The sequence below is a fragment of the Centropristis striata genome, chromosome 6 (assembly GCF_030273125.1).
Source record: "Centropristis striata isolate RG_2023a ecotype Rhode Island chromosome 6, C.striata_1.0, whole genome shotgun sequence".
Classification (NCBI taxonomy): domain Eukaryota; kingdom Metazoa; phylum Chordata; class Actinopteri; order Perciformes; family Serranidae; genus Centropristis; species Centropristis striata.
The window spans coordinates 41,744,359-41,762,604 of NC_081522.1; the positions used below are offsets into that span (position 1 = coordinate 41,744,359).

Below are 18,246 nucleotides of genomic sequence, written 5' to 3' on the forward strand. Positions count from 1 at the left end.
GGTGGCAAAAACACAGAAAACACAGTGAAAGCTGCTGTTTTAGTCTCCTGTGAGCTCAGTGTTGGACGGCAACATGACAGAAGCAAAACAAACAGAAAACCACAGAAGAAGCTGCAGAAGTTTCATCTTAAAATGAGTTTTACTGCTCATTTATTCAAGAAAAAACATCTCTGAAAGTCAGATGAATCATGACAACAGACATAACGATGAGTAAAACATGAACAGCTCAAAGGATTCAGGCTGAAGATGCTTCAGAGATAAAGCTTACCTGAGAGTTGATGAGGAGAAGACGTCTGAGCAGAGAGAGGAGAGATGTGAGAGAGATGGCTGTCCAGAGTCAGGAGGACTGGGAGGACTGGGAGGACTGGGAGGACTGGGAGGATGTGATTGGTGGAGAGCTCAGCCCTCCTGGTGTCTCCGGTGTTTCCTGGGAACCATTGAACTCATCATGTGATGCTGTTATCGTCTCCTCTCCAGGTGAAAAGCATCAATCAGGTAAATGATCTCCCAGCTTGGTAGAGAGGATCCGTCTGTCCAGTTGGAGGGTTTTAGTCTCACTGTAATGTCGCTCTAGTGTTGCTGTAGTGTTGCTCCAGTGTTGCTCTAGTGTTGCTGTAATGTTGCTCCAGTGTTGCTCTAGTGTTGCTGTAATGTTGCTGTAATGTTGCTGTAATGTTGCTGTAATGTTGCTGTAATGTTGCTCTAGTGTTGCTCTAGTGTTGCTGTAATGTTGCTGTAGTGTTGCTCTAGTGTTGCTGTAATGTTGCTCCAGTGTTGCTCTAGTGTTGCTGTAATGTTGACTCAAGCTTTGAATAACTGTATGTAAATCCACTTTCTGCTCTGATCAAGTTTCTCCTGATAACAGTCCATTCTACTCATCCTTATTCAGGTTTTCATAACATACTGCAGTTATTCTATTTAATATACTTCAGTGTTTCCTCCAGGTTTACATTTTTAAGTAAAATGCATTGATCTTGTGCGCTTTGAGAGCTAAATGAGAGCAAACACCTCACATTACATTTTCAGTCAGGAGAGACCGTGACATAGAATATTTGTTATCCTACTTGTTGCGGTGCTGCTGTTAGCTGGCTGGGGGGGTCCAGGGGTCTGGGGTCCAGGGGTCCGGGGGTCCAGGGGTCCGGGGGTCCAGGGGTCCGGGGGTCCAGGGGTCTGGGGGTCTGGGGTCCAGGGGTCTGGGGTCCAGGGGTCCGGGGGTCCAGGGGTCCGGGGGTCCAGGGGTCCGGGGGTCCAGGGGTCTGGGGGTCTGGGGTCCGGGGGTCTGGGGTCCCAGCGGTCCGGGGCTAGCCCCCCCTCGGACAATTTTTTGTTTCTTGTTGTTTGTCATAATTTTTAGTTCCACTACTATATTCATGTTTTAAGGGTCATTATGGGGACATTATGATTGAAATATATGAAGTCATTTGTGTGATCAATTATGTCAGTTAACCCTCTGGAGTCTCCAAAAGCTCCAAATCTAGACTTCTCCATGACATCCAGACTAGAAAACAAAGATAAAGATAAAGATCAAACAGAGTCCCACTAGAATAAAACCAGAGTTGATGACAGGATCACACACAATCACAAGATCACATTTATGTTGGTTTTTCTTTGTTTCTTTTTGGTTCTAAATGTTGATCCAGTATGTCAGAATAAAAAATCTATTATTATTATCAGGTCATATAGGTGAAAAAATATACCAACATGGTATTTAAACATGTTTTAAGGTGAATACAGGCAGGATGGAAGGAGTCAGACATGGAGGAAACAGAACAAAACACCATCATTTACAAATAAATTATTTACAGATCCTACAATGTGATTTCCTGGATGTTTTCCTCATTCAGTCTCTAACAGTTGAAGTGTAGCTATGATGAAAACTACAGACCGCTCATCCTGCACAAGGTTCTCCTGCTGCACAGTCAGTGGCTGACTAAATACTTTTTGTCTCTATTTAGGAGATGTTATTTCATCTTTACATGTAATATCCATGATTTAAAGCTGGATGTTATATATAATTTAATACTATATAACTGAGTTTATAACCTAGTAGTTAGTGTTCTTTACTGAACCAGATTATTCTATATCTGTGACGTCATTCCGCCCCCCGCCGCGGGGCGGCGCTGTGACGTCACTTCACTTTTTTCCTCGGAGCCAAAATCTCGCACAAAACCGCGTGATCTCCAAATCCCGTTCCTCTTTCGTCTCTCCTCCAAGATGGTAGGTGCTCCCGGCTCCCTGCGCTCTGAAACACTGTTTAATCTGCCTCCATCCGCCTTTAATGCTGCCGATAAACTTCATCTGGCGGCGGATGGAGGTTCAGACTCCTCTAGCCTTCATCCTCCGGAGGTTTATCCTCACATTTACCAACATTTACAGGGTTTGAGAGGGTTTAGTGATGGCCGCCGCCAGACTCCTTCATTCACATGTTTAACTGAAGCTCTGATCTCTGTTAGCTCTGCTAGCTCTGTTAGCTCTGCTAGCGCCGCTTTAAAGGGTTAAAATATCAGAATAAACTGATAAATGTTCCTCCTTCTGCTGGTTCAAACCGCTGGAAGTCTGCCGGTAAAAGCAGCAGTTAGCATTAGCTTCAGATGCTAACAGCGTTAAACCAGCCAGGTTGTTTTAGTTTATTATTATTAAATATTTCTGCTTTATTCAGATAAACCCTGTTAAAGTGTGTTTCAGTGTGTTTTAGTGCTGTTATCTGGTTACAGTAGACAGTTTCAGGTTATTGGGCTGGTTAGCCTTTAGCTTCACACTGATACACCTCCATTAATAAAGCTGATTATTGATCACTAATAATCGATATTTCATCTGACAGCCAACCAAGAAGACCAAGACCAGGAAGCTCCGAGGCCACGTCAGCCACGGCCACGGCCGCATCGGTGAGTTTCACTGAAACTGTTTTAATGGATGTTTCTGTGTCTTAGAGCCACATGTTTACCTGTAAACACATGTTTACCTGTAAACGCATGTTTACCTGCAAACGCATGTTTACCTGTAATCTGTCCTCAGGTAAACAGGAAGCATCCTGTCTGTGTTAGTAGATGTTTTCTGTGTTTTAGTGCCACATGTTTACCTGTAAACACATGTTTACCTGTAATCTGTCCCCAGGTAAACACAGGAAGCATCCTGGAGGTCGTGGTAATGCTGGAGGAATGCATCACCACAGAATCAACTTCGATAAATAGTGAGTTCACCTGGCGGGAGCAGGGTTGTTGTTGTTGTTGCTGTTGTTCTGAGCTGCACACAAACTAAACCAAAGCTATAATGTGAATGCATTTACAATCAGAAATACACTGACCGGCAACGCCAAGTATCATTATTATCATTATTATTATTATTATTATTGTTAGGTCTTCAAACCAAGTTATTTCTTTAACTGCATCTTAAAACGGACCTGTTGGACTCGTTACATGGTGGTTTTAACTAATGTAGTTCTGCATGTTCACAGTGAAAACTGATTTCTGTTATTGAGTCTGTAATGTCTTTGTGACGAGCTTCAGTTTCTGATTGGTTGATATCTCTATTTAATTAACCAGCAACACATCAACCATCTCTTAATTAACCAGCAACACATCAACCATCTCTTAATTAACCAGCAACACATCAACCATCTCTTAATTAACCAGCGTAGCTTTAAGGTTTCACTGTTGCCTGTTTGTCTTCAGTTTGTTTTTAGTGCTTTAGATGAGATTTAATGTGGAGAACAAGGAACCAGTTAAACTACCAGTGTACATGTGGACTAACATAAAATAAATCAGTTAATCTGCTTTAATATCTGTTAATGGAGGCTGATATCAGGTTGATCTTTGGTGTTTCTGACATTATTTTATTTCTTTCACCTGTTAAATGTTGCTGTAGAGACTCAGAGTCTCACCTCGACAGACTGGTTGTCTTGGTGTGCTAGAGTCTCTTAGAGTGAACACTGGTCCTATTCACCGACTGGTTCCTCTGGGCCAGTCAGCCACATGGACAGTTACAATAATAATAATAATAATAATAATAATAACTGTTAAACATGAAGAACTGGTTCCTCTGGGCCAGTCAGCCACATGGACAGTTACACTAATAATAATAATAATAATAATAACTTAAACATGAAGAACTGGTTCCTGTAGGCCAGTCAGCCACACGGACAGTTACAACAATAATAATAATAATAATAATAATAACTTAAACATGAAGAACTGGTTCCTGTAGGCCAGTCAGCCACATGGACAGTTACAGTAATAATTATTATAATAATAATAATAATAATAATAATACTACCTGTTAAACATGAAGAACTGGACACATTGAGCTTTCAGACATGATGCATTTAATGATTTGAACAGTTAGAAAGGACTAAAGTTGGGAAACCCTCAGAAGATGAGCTGGTGTTTTGGCATTTTGGGGTAAAAATGTTTTCTTGGTGGTTTCTATAGTATTTTTTTGTGCTGAATCCATTTCTGCCGGATGTCGAGCTGTAAAAGTTAGGGTTTAGTCATAATTATTGATTGATTAGCTTAATGATTGATTAAGAATGAATGGAGGTGAAGTGGCCCGAGCCGCTGACTCACAATAACCTCACTAAGTAGTTTGGGTATATTATAATTTTCCTGAACTGACAGTCTATGAAGTATTGCAGTCGTTGGTTTTGGTCCCTGATGTCCCTGATCCTACAGGATCACATCAACTAGAGTTTAGGAGGAAATGTGTGTAGTTTGTGGTGTAAAGAGGTCATGTGACCTCCGTTTGTCAAAGATCCAACTTGGCCAAAGACAGTTTAGACGTTGTCTCCGTGTTGTTGGACAGAGGTAACTGTGTTTCTGCCCCGTGTCCCTCAGCCACCCGGGGTACTTTGGTAAGGTGGGTATGAGACATTACCACCTGAAGAGGAACACCACCCACTGCCCCACCATCAACCTGGACAAGCTGTGGACGCTGGTGAGCGAACAGACCAGACAGAACTACAGCAAGAAGCCCGACGGCCCGGCGCCCATCATCGACGCCGTCCGCTCTGTGAGTACCTGATCATTACCCACAATCCCTCAGGCCTGGACCGTACATTACCCACAATCCCTCAGGTCTGGACCAGTCCACCTGGCTCACTACATTACCCACAATCCCTCAGGCCTGGACCAGTCCACCTGGCTCACTACATTACCCACAATCCCTCAGGCTCTCTACATTACCCACAATCCCTCAGCTCTGGACCAGTCCACCTGGCTCACTACATTACCCACAATCCCTCAGGTCTAGACCAGTCCACCTGGCTCACTACATTACCCACAATCCCTCAGGTCTGGACCAGTCCACCTGGCTCACTACATTACCCACAATCCCTCAGGCCTGGACCGTACATTACCCACAATCCCTCAGGCCTGGACCAGTCCACCTGGTTCACTACATTACCCACAATCCCTCAGGTCTGGACCAGTCCACCTGGCTCACTACATTACCCACAATCCCTCAGCCCTGGACCAGTCCACCTGGTTCACTACATTACCCACAATCCCTCAGTCCACCTGGTTCACTACATTACCCACAATCCCTCAGTCCACCTGGCTCACTACATTACCCACAATCCCTCAGCTCTAGACCAGTCCACCTGGCTCACTACATTACCCACAATCCCTCAGCTCTAGACCAGTCCACCTGGCTCACTACATTACCCACAATCCCTCAGCTCTAGACCAGTCCACCTGGCTCACTACATTACCCACAATCCCTCAGGCCTGGACCAGTCCACCTGGCTCACTACATTACCCACAATCCCTCAGGTCTGGACCAGTCCACCTGGCTCACTACATTACCCACAATCCCTCAGGCCTGGACCAGTCCACCTGGCTCACTACATTACCCACAATCCCTCAGGTCTGGACCAGTCCACCTGGCTCACTACATTACCCACAATCCCTCAGGTCTGGACCAGTCCACCTGGCTCACTACATTACCCACAATCCCTCAGGCCTGGACCAGTCCACCTGGCTCACTACATTACCCACAATCCCTCAGGTCTGGACCAGTCCACCTGGCTCACTACATTACCCACAATCCCTCAGGTCTGGACCAGTCCACCTGGCTCACTACATTACCCACAATCCCTCAGCTCTAGACCAGTCCACCTGGCTCACTACATTACCCACAATCCCTCAGGCCTGGACCAGTCCACCTGGCTCACTACATTACCCACAATCCCTCAGCTCTAGACCAGTCCACCTGGCTCACTACATTACCCACAATCCCTCAGCTCTAGACCAGTCCACCTGGCTCACTACATTACCCACAATCCCTCAGGCCTGGACCAGTCCACCTGGCTCACTACATTACCCACAATCCCTCAGGCCTGGACCAGTCCACCTGGCTCACTACATTACCCACAATCCCTCAGGTCTAGACCTGGTTGGAGGACTACTGGAGTAGAAAGTGATTGATTAGATGATTGGATCTGCAGGAGAGACTCGTTTTAAAACAGAAACATGGCCGACCATCAGGTTAATTTAATCCTGGAGGTTAAAATCATGATGAAGATTAAAACTGGATTAATTGTGTAGTTTTAACTCAGTGTGTGAGAGGAAGGTGGTGGATCAGAGCTGCTGACTGACTGATTGTTTCGTCTGATTACTGCTGGAGAATAAAACCAGTCACAGGTTTCAGTAGCAGGTAGTTTAATGGAGGTTTTCCTCTCAGACTAACAGTAAATATTGATCTGTAGCCTCTAACGTTTCTATACAGGGATGATAAACAACAGTCACATTAACTGATAATGTTATTATTAATAAATCATCTCCGCCCCTCTTCTTAATAAAGAACTCAGTGGTTTTAACTTTCTGACTTCATTACTCTGTCCAAACTGGAATCTGTTGATACATAAAATAATAACTGACTCAGTCAGAATGGGAAGTAAAGTTACTCTACAAGTGATTAGAGCTGCAACAGTTAATCGATTTATTAATCGCCAACTATTTTGATAATCCAATAATTGGTTTGATCAGTTTTTTAAAGACAATAAGTCCAAATTCTCTGATTTCAGCTTCTTCAATGTGAATATTTCTGGTTTCTTTAATAATAAACTGAATATCTCTTTGGTTTGTGGACAAAACAAGAGATTTGAGGACAAAATCTTGTGGTTTTATACATTTTATTCACCAAACAACTAATCTTTTAAATAATCGACAGATTAATCCATAATGAAATAATCGTTAGTTGAAGCCCGAAATCTTTTGTTTTAGGCACCTGGAAAGTTCTTAATGTTCCTCTTCACCACCAGCAGATCTGTTATTTATTATCTGGTTCTCTAACAGGTTTCTAATATTTACCATCAGCAGATCTGTGGTTGTTTTATTATCTGGTTCTCTAACATAATGTGTTTAATATTTCAGGGCTACTATAAAGTTCTTAATGTTTATATCAGTATTTCTGTTTATTATCTGGTTCTCTAACATGTTTTTAATGTTTACCATCAGTATTTCTTTGGTTATTATCTGTTTTGTCTAACATAATGTCTTTTAATATTTCAGGGCTACTATAAAGTTCTTAATGTTTATATCAGTATCTCTGTGGTTATTATCTGGTTCTCTAACATGTGTTTAATATTTTTAATATTTCAGGGCTACTACAAAGTTCTGGGAAAAGGCAAACTGCCGAAGCAGCCGGTGATCGTGAAGGCCAAGTTCTTCAGCCGGAGAGCCGAGGAGAAGATCAAGGCGGTGGGCGGAGCCTGTGTTCTCATGGCTTAATGTTCTGTGTTCTCATGGCTTAATGTTCCTCAGAGTTTTCTACACAAATAAACTGTCAATGGAACCGTCTCTCTCATCTTCTTCCTTTATCAGTCAAGTTTATGTCGAATATCAAAACAAAATAAAAGACAATCCACTTTACTTATAGAGAACAACTTCAGCAAACAAGGTTTCCAAAGTGCTGCACAAACAATAAATAACACAATAAATAACAATACAAATGTCTAGAAAACAATAGAACATTAAATACAATAAGACAAAATAAATGAGTAAGACAAAACATTTAACATGAATGTAGAATATATATTGTAAAAGGAGTTAAAATTTGTCTTGTATTACAAAAATATAATTTACCTATACACAGTAATTATAGATCCATAAGTATACATACACAAACACTTTTTGGGTCATTTTTGCATCTATTTTTGGTCATTTTATGTATTTTCTTATGTTGTCTCTTGGTAATTTTGTATTTTTTTTTTAAACGGGTAGATCTCAAAAAAATTAGAATATCGTGGAAAAGTTCAATATTTTTTTGTCAGTCATTTCAGAAAGTGAAACTCATAGATTATATAGATTAAGTACATAGAGCTAAATATTTACATATGAAAGGAAAAGGAACAACTCAAAAAGATAACCAGTATAAAAAGATAAACATAAATAAAGTATCCTAATAACTCTTCCTCTCATCCCTGAACCTCTGAAAATGATTTTATATATCACAGTTATGAGTTTTATTCTGAAATTCTGTTGTGTGGAAATACCAGAAGAATTAAACACAATGGAGTGAACATTTGACTTTTTAAATTAAGTTAATTTTTCAGATGAAATAATCGTTCACATTGAGGTTTAATAGATCAAAACATCAGATATAACAGTTGCAGTTGTTCAACCAGATGAATCCAGGGTTTATTATATTTTATTGCTCCATGATAAACAAGGAACCAGGAGCAGATCCTCAGAAACCAACCAGAGCAGCAGATCCTCAGAAACCAGCCAGAGCAGCAGATCCTCAGAAACCAACCAGAGCAGCAGATCCTCAGAAACCAGCCAGAGCAGCAGATCCTCAGAAACCAACCAGAGCAGCAGATCCTCAGAAACCAGCCAGAGCAGCAGATCCTCAGAAACCAACCAGAGCAGCAGATCCTCAGAAACCAACCAGAGCAGCAGATCCTCAGAAACCAGCCAGAGCAGCAGATCCTCAGAAACCAACCAGAGCAGCAGATCCTCAGAAACCAACCAGAGCAGCAGATCCTCAACCAGAGCAGCAGATCCTCAGAAACCAACCAGAGCAGCAGATCCTCAGAAACCAACCAGAGCAGCAGATCCTCAGAAACGAACCAGAGCAGCAGATCCTCAGAAACTAGCCAGAGCAGCTGATCCTCAGAAACCAACCAGAGCAGCAGATCCTCAACCAGAGCAGCAGATCCTCAGAAACCAACCAGAGCAGCTGATCCTCAGAAACCAACCAGAGCAGCAGATCCTCAGAAACCAACCAGAGCAGCAGATCCTCAGAAACCAACCAGAGTAGCTGATCCTCAGAAACCAACCAGAGCAGCAGATCCTCAGAAACCAGCCAGAGCAGCTGATCCTCAGAAACCAACCAGAGCAGCAGATCCTCAACCAGAGCAGCAGATCCTCAGAAACCAACCAGAGCAGCTGATCCTCAGAAACCAACCAGAGCAGCAGATCCTCAACCAGAGCAGCAGATCCTCAGAAACCAACCAGAGCAGCAGATCCTCAGAAACCAACCAGAGCAGCTGATCCTCAGAAACCAGCCAGAGCAGCAGATCCTCAGAAACCAACCAGAGCAGCAGATCCTCAGAAACCAACCAGAGCAGCTGATCCTCAGAAACCAACCAGAGCAGCAGATCCTCAGAAACCAACCAGAGCAGCAGATCCTCAACCAGAGCAGCAGATCCTCAGAAACCAACCAGAGCAGCAGATCCTCAGAAACCAGCCAGAGCAGCAGATCCTCAGAAACCAACCAGAGCAGCAGATCCTCAGAAACCAGCCAGAGCAGCAGATCCTCAGAAACCAACCAGAGCAGCAGATCCTCAGAAACCAACCAGAGCAGCAGATCCTCAACCAGAGCAGCAGATCCTCAGAAACCAGCCAGAGCAGCAGATCCTCAGAAACCAACCAGAGCAGCAGATCCTCAACCAGAGCAGCTGATCCTCAGAAACCAACCAGAGCAGCAGATCCTCAACCAGAGCAGCTGATCCTCAGAAACCAACCAGAGCAGCAGATCCTCAACCAGAGCAGCAGATCCTCAGAAACCAACCAGAGCAGCAGATCCTCAGAAACCAGCCAGAGCAGCAGATCCTCAGAAACCAACCAGAGCAGCAGATCCTCAGAAACCAACCAGAGCAGCTGATCCTCAGAAACCAGCCAGAGCAGCAGATCCTCAGAAACCAACCAGAGCAGCAGATCCTCAGAAACCAGCCAGAGCAGCAGATCCTCAGAAACCAGCCAGAGCAGCTGATCCTCAGAAACCAACCAGAGCAGCAGATCCTCAGAAACCAGCCAGAGCAGCAGATCCTCAGAAACCAACCAGAGCAGCAGATCCTCAGAAACCAGCCAGAGCAGCTGATCCTCAGAAACCAACCAGAGCAGCTGATCCTCAGAAACCAACCAGAGCAGCAGATCCTCAGAAACCAGCCAGAGCAGCAGATCCTCAGAAACCAACCAGAGCAGCTGATCCTCAGAAACCAACCAGAGCAGCTGATCCTCAGAAACCAACCAGAGCAGCAGATCCTCAGAAACCAGCCAGAGCAGCAGATCCTCAGAAACCAACCAGAGCAGCTGGTGGTATGAAGCTCTGAAGGCTGAGCAGCTGGATAATTAGTTGAAAGGGGAGTGTTCAGGAATATATAAACTATTTTGTATAAACTTTTTGTTTCTATGATTTATGAATCCTGTGATCACTAAACTAATATTTAGTTGTATGACCAGTTTTTAATAACCGACCTGTTGCTCCTTCCAGCTGGATCATCATGTTTTTATAACTTTATTTTTAATCAGTTAATCAGTGAGTAAACGGTTCACCGTGACGTCATCAACCAGCAGACAACGTTATTGATCATTGTTTTATCTGTGATACTTTGTCGCTTTTTATCTATCTATTTATTATTATTATTATTATTATTATTATTATTATTTTATATGGTGTTGTCTGATTAATATTGTTGTGCAGAGCAACACTTGTCCTGTAGTAGTGACTGTCTGGATCATTTAGTTTATTTCTATTTATTATTATTATTATTATTATTATTATTATTATTATTATTTATATGGTGTATTATATGTTTTAATATCTTTATTGTCCTGTAGTAGTGATTATCTGGATGGTTTAGTTTATTATTGAAACCAAAGTCACAAACTATCAAACACTGATTGAGTCAATAACATTTAAATATAAAATATAAATTGATAAACAGAAACACGTTCTGCTTTTACAAACTAAAACATTTCAAACATAGATAGATATTATTATTATTATTATTATTATTATCATTATCATTATTATTATTATTATTATTATTATATAATTTAACTCGTTTCGCGTCAGTAAAGTTGAAGGTGATTGGCTGCAGACGGGCGGTGGGCGGAGTCTAATGCTGCGTTCGCTTGCACTCGGAACTCTGAAAGCTCCGAGCCTGAGGAGTGCAACAGATCGGCCCTCGGGATTCAGTTTGTCCCATATTTAAACTACTTTAGTCCATAAGGTGTAATACTGCACTTCTTTTTATTATATCAGGAAACTGATCAGATTTAATTATATTTTTGTCTGTCCAGTATTTGCAGAGCACAGTTCCACCCAGAGACTCAAACATTTAACTGGATGTTTACCAGCTGATGAATCATTTCCATATGCTCCAAAGACAAACAAACAAACAAACAAACACCAGTCTGCTGTGGCGGACATGTTTTCAGAGGTTGAGCAATGATTATTGAACATTTACCTCGGAAGTCGGAATTTCTAACTCGGATTTTTACGAGTTTCCGAGTGCCCTCGAACGCAGCATAAGAGGCCGGATATCCGGTCAGTCAGAACCAGAGAGCGGCTCGGTCCGGAAGAGATCTGCTCCTGCAGCTGGACAGGAGGAGGTCTGACGGTCTGGAGGTCTGGAGGTATAAAGGTCTGGAGGAGATCCTGCAGCAGGAGGAGTAAAGACTCCTGGTTCCTCCTGGAGCACCTCCTCCTGTCTCCTGTCTGAAGCTCCTCTCAGTCTCAGCCACCAACAGGTAAACAAACTAATCTGTTTACCTGTTGACAGGACTGTTTAGGTCGTTGTGTACCGGTTTGTTTACTGTTTACCTGTAGTCTCTATGTAAACAAGACAACATCAGTGACTGACAGCAGCGACCTGATGAGGCTGTTAGCTCCAGTTAGCTCCAGTTAGCTCCAGTTAGCTCCAGTTAGCTCCACACACACAGCTGGTTCATGTCTGCAGGGTTCATGGTAGTGATCAGAGATATTCAACATTTTTAATGCAATCTTTTGTGTTTACTGTTTGTTTTGTTTTTTTGTGATTTTGGGCTATATTTTTGTCTTTTTAGCGAATTTTTTTGTGTTGGAGTCTGATGAAAGCCTTGTTGTTATTTACTCTGTTTGTTATCTGTCTGTATGTTGGGATAGGGATCCCCTGGTCTGAAATAAAGGATTATATATATATATATATATATATATATATATATATGGTCCAACTGTGACGTTAATGTAGTGGAACGTGACGTATCAGATGGAACCACTGAGACGTTCTAGAACGTTTCGGTGTTCTAGAACGTCCACCATCGGTGGTTCTGGAAGACTGAGAGGAACGTCTCTAATTGTCTCGTTGGTGTTTAATGGTGAGATAACTTTGATCAAGCGTGGATTCTGTTAATAACCATCAGACCTGGTAGGTTATAACCATGAATAATGAATTTATTACTTCATTCATCGCTGCTGATAACTCCTGTTGTCTTCTGATCTCATCTCTGTGTTTTATTAATCTCTGATGTTTGTCTCTTTGGATAAAGCGTCTATATATATGAGCTATATATATACATATATATACTTTTTATTTATTCCTATTCTTGGTTGGAATAACTGTAGTGAAACCACATTCCAACTCTATTTTTATATCATATTTCTATGAGTTAATCCGCCTGTTATTTTCTTAATAAAATGATTAATATGGTCTATAAATGCCTGTTTCATGTCCCAGAGCTGAAGGTGATGCTACTAAAGGCTTGTTTTGCCCCGAAGATATTAATTATTCTATGATAAGAGACTCATAGATGCAGGAAGTTCTCACATTTAAGAACTTTTGTTGTGTTTGATGAAGAAATTACAGATGATTTACTGTTTCTGATTCATTTTCTGTCAATCAAGTTAATGAGGGAACGGTTCTGAAAGGGTCTGAGGTCTCTGTTGTCCCCCCTCAGGTCAGGACCAGAGTTCCCAGAGTCTCCTGGTTCTCCTGGTCCTCCTGCTTCTCCTGGTCCTCCTGGTCCTCCTGGTTCTCCTGGTCCTCCTGGTCCTCCTGGTCCCCCTGGTTCCCCTGGTCCTCCTGGTCCTCCTGGTCCTCCTGGTTCTCCTGGTCCTCCTGGTCCTCCTGGTTGTCCTGGTGATGGAGGGCCCGGCCTGGCTGGACTCGTCCCTGCGGCGCTCTGCCAGTCTGGGTCTGGAGGTCCTGCAGCGAGCCTCCAGACGCAGCGTGGACTGGACCAGCAGCGGAGCGTCCCAGACCCCCGAAGACCACCAGGACTACCAGACCCCCACCAGGACTGATGAGGACTACCAGACCCCCAACAAGGTGCTGCATGGTCCTGTTAACCCTTCACCAGCTGGATCTAGATCTGGATCTGGATCTGGGTCTGGGTCTGGATCTGGATTTGATCTGGGTCTGGGTCTGGGTCTGGATCTGGATTTGATCTGGGTCTGGATCTAGATCTAGAACTGGGTCTGGATCTGGATCTGGATCTGGTCTGACTGTGTGTGTGATGTGTTTCCAGGGACCCCCCAGAGACCTGGACCAGGTGTTTGAGACCATCGTGGTCTTCATGACTCAGATGTCGCTCCAGTGCCAGGTCAGTCAGCTTTAACTGCTTCCTGTCTGACTGAAGGTCTGCAGGTCTACAGGTCTGCAGGTTCTGCAGGTTCTGCAGGTCTGCAGGTCTACAGGTCTGCAGGTCTACAGGTCTACAGGTCTGAAGGTCTGCAGGTCTACAGGTCTACAGGTCTGAAGGTCTGCAGGTCTGCAGGTCTGCAGGTCTGCAGGTCTGCAGGTCTACAGGTCTGAAGGTCTGCAGGTCTACAGGTCTACAGGTCTGCAGGTCTACAGGTCTGCAGGTCTGCAGGTCTGCAGGTTCTGCAGGTTCTGCAGGTCTGCAGGTCTGCAGGTCTACAGGTCTACAGGTCTGCAGGTCTACAGGTCTACAGGTCTACAGGTCTACAGGTCTGCAGGTCTACAGGTCTACAGGTCTGAAGGTCTACAGGTCTGCAGGTCTGCAGGTCTACAGGTCTGCAGGTCTACAGGTCTGAAGGTCTGCAGGTCTACAGGTCTGCAGGTCTACAGGTCTGAAGGTCTGAAGGTCTGCAGGTCTACAGGTCTGAAGGTCTGAAGGTCTGAAGGTCTACAGGTCTGCAGGTCTGAAGGTCTACAGGTCTGAAGGTCTGAAGGTCTGCAGGTCTACAGGTCTGCAGGTCTGAAGGTCTACAGGTCTGAAGGTCTGAAGGTCTGCAGGTCTACAGGTCTGAAGGTCTGAAGGTCTGAAGGTCTACAGGTCTGAAGGTCTGCAGGTCTACAGGTCTGAAGGTCTGCAGGTCTGCAGGTCTGCAGGTCTACAGGTCTGCAGGTCTGCAGGTCTGAAGGTCTAAAGGTCTGAAGGTCTAAAGGTCTAAAGGTCTGAAGGTCTGAAGGTCTGAAGGTCTGAAGGTCTGCAGGTCTACAGGTCTGAAGGTCTGAAGGTCTGAAGGTCTACAGGTCTGAAGGTCTGCAGGTCTACAGGTCTGAAGGTCTGCAGGTCTGAAGGTCTGCAGGTCTGCAGGTCTACAGGTCTACAGGTCTGCAGGTCTGCAGGTCTGAAGGTCTAAAGGTCTGAAGGTCTAAAGGTCTAAAGGTCTGCAGGTCTGCAGGTCTGCAGGTCTACAGGTCTACAGGTCTGCAGGTCTGCAGGTCTGAAGGTCTAAAGGTCTGCAGGTCTACAGGTCTGAAGGTCTGCAGGTCTGGACACTAAAGGGTTATTATTGTGTGTGCTGCAGAGGTTCTATGAGTCCGGCTCCTGCGGGGACCCTTCAGACTCTGAGAGGACCCACGTGTCCCGGTTCCACTCCAGCCGGACCACCGGAGGAGGGAAACCTGCTCGCTGCTCCAGGAACCACGTGAGAGATCCTCAGAATCTGAATCCGTCTTTCCTGTAGTCCTTCTAGAGACGAACCAGCGTCTCGGCCCACGATGCGGTTTATCCTGATTCTTGAGTCACGATGCGACTTTATTCAGATTTTAAGCATTTTGTGATATGAGAGTTTTGATACAACATATTGAGATTTAACTGTTTAGCTGCATTTTGTGTCCACAAAATTAAATTCAGTCAAAAATGATTTTGTCAAATGAGAGAAAGTTCTCAGTGTGTTCATGTGACTTCAGTCTTTTTATTCTCCACAATGAGAATCAAAGCCAGACTAACAAAGTATCCAGTCAGACTGATATTAAACATCAACGGCAGCGTTTTATTAAACTTCACTCAACTTTCAGCTCTCAATTTTTTTAATGAAGCATAAAAAAGCCGAACTTTGCAGCTTTATTTCAACAACTTCCTGACAGGAAAAGTGAGTCTGATACGGTGAAAAACTTCGGACCGTCGCTGAATATTGATACTTGTCATCATTAATATATAGTAGTTATAGTAACATATAGTCATTAATTGATATAATATCGCTAAATATTGCGTTACTAGGCTGTATTGATTTTTACCTCTAGTCCTTTCTAGCTTTCATCTGCCACGTGGGATTTTGGTCGTTAGGAAGCAGAAATTATCCTAATTATTTAGTTTTGATATCAATAATAAACCAGATAAATGATCTAACACTTCTAAATCTAAAGTGTTTTTTATCTTGGTAAGAACCAAATAATCATCAGGTCACTCTGCTCGGGCCAGTTCATCACTGCTGGCAGCTTTACTTTATCTGGTTTTAAGAGTTAATTTATTATTTTAAGTGTTCAACATGCTTATTTCTAGATTTAATAATCTGAATTTAATAAATCTTGTAAAGGTAAATTATCTGTCCATGCAGCAAGATCATTTCCCTCAGATTTACTGTTTGATCTGGTTTTTAGACACCTTTTTTTTTTTTTTACAGTGCAAGAGCAGATTTTGTTTTACAGATAATTTTCTCATTGATTCAGAAAAAAAGATAATTTATCATTTAAAGACATTTTAAATCTCCAGTGAATGCACCAGGCTCCATCCAGATCAATAATTCACCCAGAAACGTTTTTATAAAATGTCCTTAAATGGAATCGTGACGACAAACTTTCATTAAAGTGAAATAAACAATAAAATCCACAACGTCTTGTATTTTGAGAGATATTTGGTGTGTTTTAGAAATGTTATAAAACTTCTGATCTGTTTGTTTCTGCTGGGAAGAAAACTAAAAATCATAAAACCAACAAATAAACGTGTTGTTGTTGTTGTTGTTGTTGTTGATGATCAGGCCGGCGTGTCGGCGGCAGCAGAAGATTTCCACATCGAGGTTTCTCCGGGGACGTACGCCGTCACGGCCAGCGCGTCGCCGTCGACGCAGCAGACTCAGCTGGTCAGCGTCACAGCGGGGCAGAGCGTCCAGCTGACCTTTGACCTCTGACCTTTGACCTCTGACCTCTGACCCCTCAGGCAGCTTCAATAGTAAACCGACCAGAGCTCAAGATGTCTGCTGCTGCTTTCAGAGTTTACTTTTTATTTTACTACCAGGATGTTTGATTTGCTGCAGATTGAAGCCATAATTTACATATATAGAGATTATTTCCCACAACATCATTAATGCTCTGAATGTTTTTATTTTATATATATAGATTATGTGTCCAGGTGGCTCCATGAGACCAAAACATTTATACCAAATGAAAGGGTTATTTGTTTACATTTTATTTTTTATTTAACATTTGTGTAGATCCAAAGCAATTAGAATTCAATTGTAAAAATGTGCAGCTTATATACGGCATTGAAACATTTTAAAAAAACGTTTTGGTTCATCATAGCTTACAGAAGTCTACAGCACATTAACCTCTAAAAGGTTTTAACTTCTAGTCTAGTTTTAGTTTCTCTAGTCAGACTAGGTTTAGATTCCAGATCTCCTGAGATATTTGTCAAGTGTCCAGCCTCTCATTTGCACTTTGGTTCCCACTGCTTTCTGACAAAATCATATTAATAAATGATCATTATAACCTGTTAGTACAGCTGGTAGGCTTTAATGTTCATATTTTATATATATATATTATGTCTCAGAACATCATTAATGTTCATATTTTATTGCACTTAAGCCGCATCAGTGTAAATGAATAAAGTATCTTTTTTAATCAGTTTCTTGTCTGTTTGTATTTTATTGGTAAACTGACATTATGTGTGAACAGTGAAATCATTTAGAGAGAAAGATCTGAGACCTGATGGAGGTCTGAGACCTGATGGAGGTCTGAGTCCTGATGGAGGTCTGAGTCCTGATGGAGGTCTGAGACCTGATGAAGGTCTGAGTCCTGATGGAGGTCTGAGACCTGATGGAGGTCTGAGTCCTGATGTAGGTCTGGGTCCTGATGGAGGTCTGAGTCCTGATGGAGGTCTGAGACCTGATGAAGGTCTGAGTCCTGATGGAGGTCTGGGTCCTGATGGAGGTCTGAGACCTGATGTAGGTCTGAGTCCTGATGGAGGTCTGAGTCCTGATGGAGGTCTGAGACCTGATGAAGATCTGAGTCCTGATGGAGGTCTGAGACCTGATGGAGGTCTGAGACCTGATGGAGGTCTGGGTCCTGGTTTAAGGTCCTGGTTTAAAGCTGCTGGTCCCTAAAACCTCCCTGATGTTCGCTCGTCTTCCTTTAGCCGCAGGAAGAGCCAGAAACAGAGAGCTGTGATTGGCCGAGGTGCTGGTCTGGGGGGCGGAGTCTGGAGTCCAACTGGACACGGAGCTCCCTGCAGAGAAACAGGATCAATCAACATGATCAGATCTGAAACCTCGTCTTCTCTCTACTCACCATAAAGTAGTATTGCTTTAAATACTTTAATCAAATGCACAAACTACTGTTAGTATACCTGAAATAACACTAACTAACTAACTAACTAACCCCAACACTAACTAACTCTAACTCCCAGACTTCTGGAGGGGTCATGGGAGTTTGCTCATCCAGTCTACATGTGTTTTGTGGACTTGGAGAAGGCTTAGGACCGTGTCCCTCGGGGAGTCTTGTGGGGGGTACTGAGGGAATATGGGGTACCGGGCTCGTTGCTACGAGCTATCCGGTCCCTATATAACCAAAGTGAGAGCTGT

At 43.2% G+C, this 18,246-nt stretch overlaps 2 protein-coding genes and 1 non-coding gene across 3 annotated transcripts; all 3 read left to right on the forward strand.

The window, feature by feature from the left end:
* The first annotated feature begins 2,140 nt into the window (after positions 1–2,140).
* On the forward strand, positions 2,141–7,793 carry rpl27a (ribosomal protein L27a). The gene is made up of 5 exons (XM_059334575.1): positions 2,141–2,217; positions 2,822–2,885; positions 3,115–3,190; positions 4,830–5,004; positions 7,596–7,793. The coding sequence occupies exons 1-5, from the start codon at positions 2,215–2,217 to the stop codon at positions 7,722–7,724; spliced, it is 447 nt and encodes a 148-aa protein (XP_059190558.1). The 5' UTR covers positions 2,141–2,214; the 3' UTR covers positions 7,725–7,793.
* Positions 3,861–3,987, forward strand: LOC131974046 (small nucleolar RNA SNORA3/SNORA45 family). The gene has a single exon (XR_009394618.1). It is a non-coding gene; the product is annotated as a small nucleolar RNA SNORA3/SNORA45 family (small nucleolar RNA).
* Positions 7,794–11,554: 3,761 nt separating the features above from the next.
* On the forward strand, positions 11,555–17,290 carry akip1 (A kinase (PRKA) interacting protein 1). Its single transcript, XM_059334574.1, has 5 exons — positions 11,555–11,972; positions 13,158–13,528; positions 13,728–13,802; positions 14,977–15,096; positions 16,429–17,290. The coding sequence occupies exons 2-5, from the start codon at positions 13,343–13,345 to the stop codon at positions 16,576–16,578; spliced, it is 531 nt and encodes a 176-aa protein (XP_059190557.1). The 5' UTR covers positions 11,555–11,972; positions 13,158–13,342; the 3' UTR covers positions 16,579–17,290.
* Positions 17,291–18,246: the final 956 nt, after the last annotated feature.

Coding starts and splice junctions, on each gene's coding strand:
- akip1 (XM_059334574.1), top strand. CDS start 13,343: ATGGAGGGCCCGGCCTGGCTGGACTCGTCCCTGCGGCGCTCTGCCAGT. Junction 13,529..13,727: donor ACTACCAGACCCCCAACAAG/GTGCTGCATGGT, acceptor ATGTGTTTCCAG/GGACCCCCCAGAGACCTGGA. Junction 15,097..16,428: donor CTCGCTGCTCCAGGAACCAC/GTGAGAGATCCT, acceptor GTTGATGATCAG/GCCGGCGTGTCGGCGGCAGC.
- rpl27a (XM_059334575.1), top strand. Junction 3,191..4,829: donor AGAATCAACTTCGATAAATA/GTGAGTTCACCT, acceptor CGTGTCCCTCAG/CCACCCGGGGTACTTTGGTA. Junction 5,005..7,595: donor TCATCGACGCCGTCCGCTCT/GTGAGTACCTGA, acceptor TTAATATTTCAG/GGCTACTACAAAGTTCTGGG.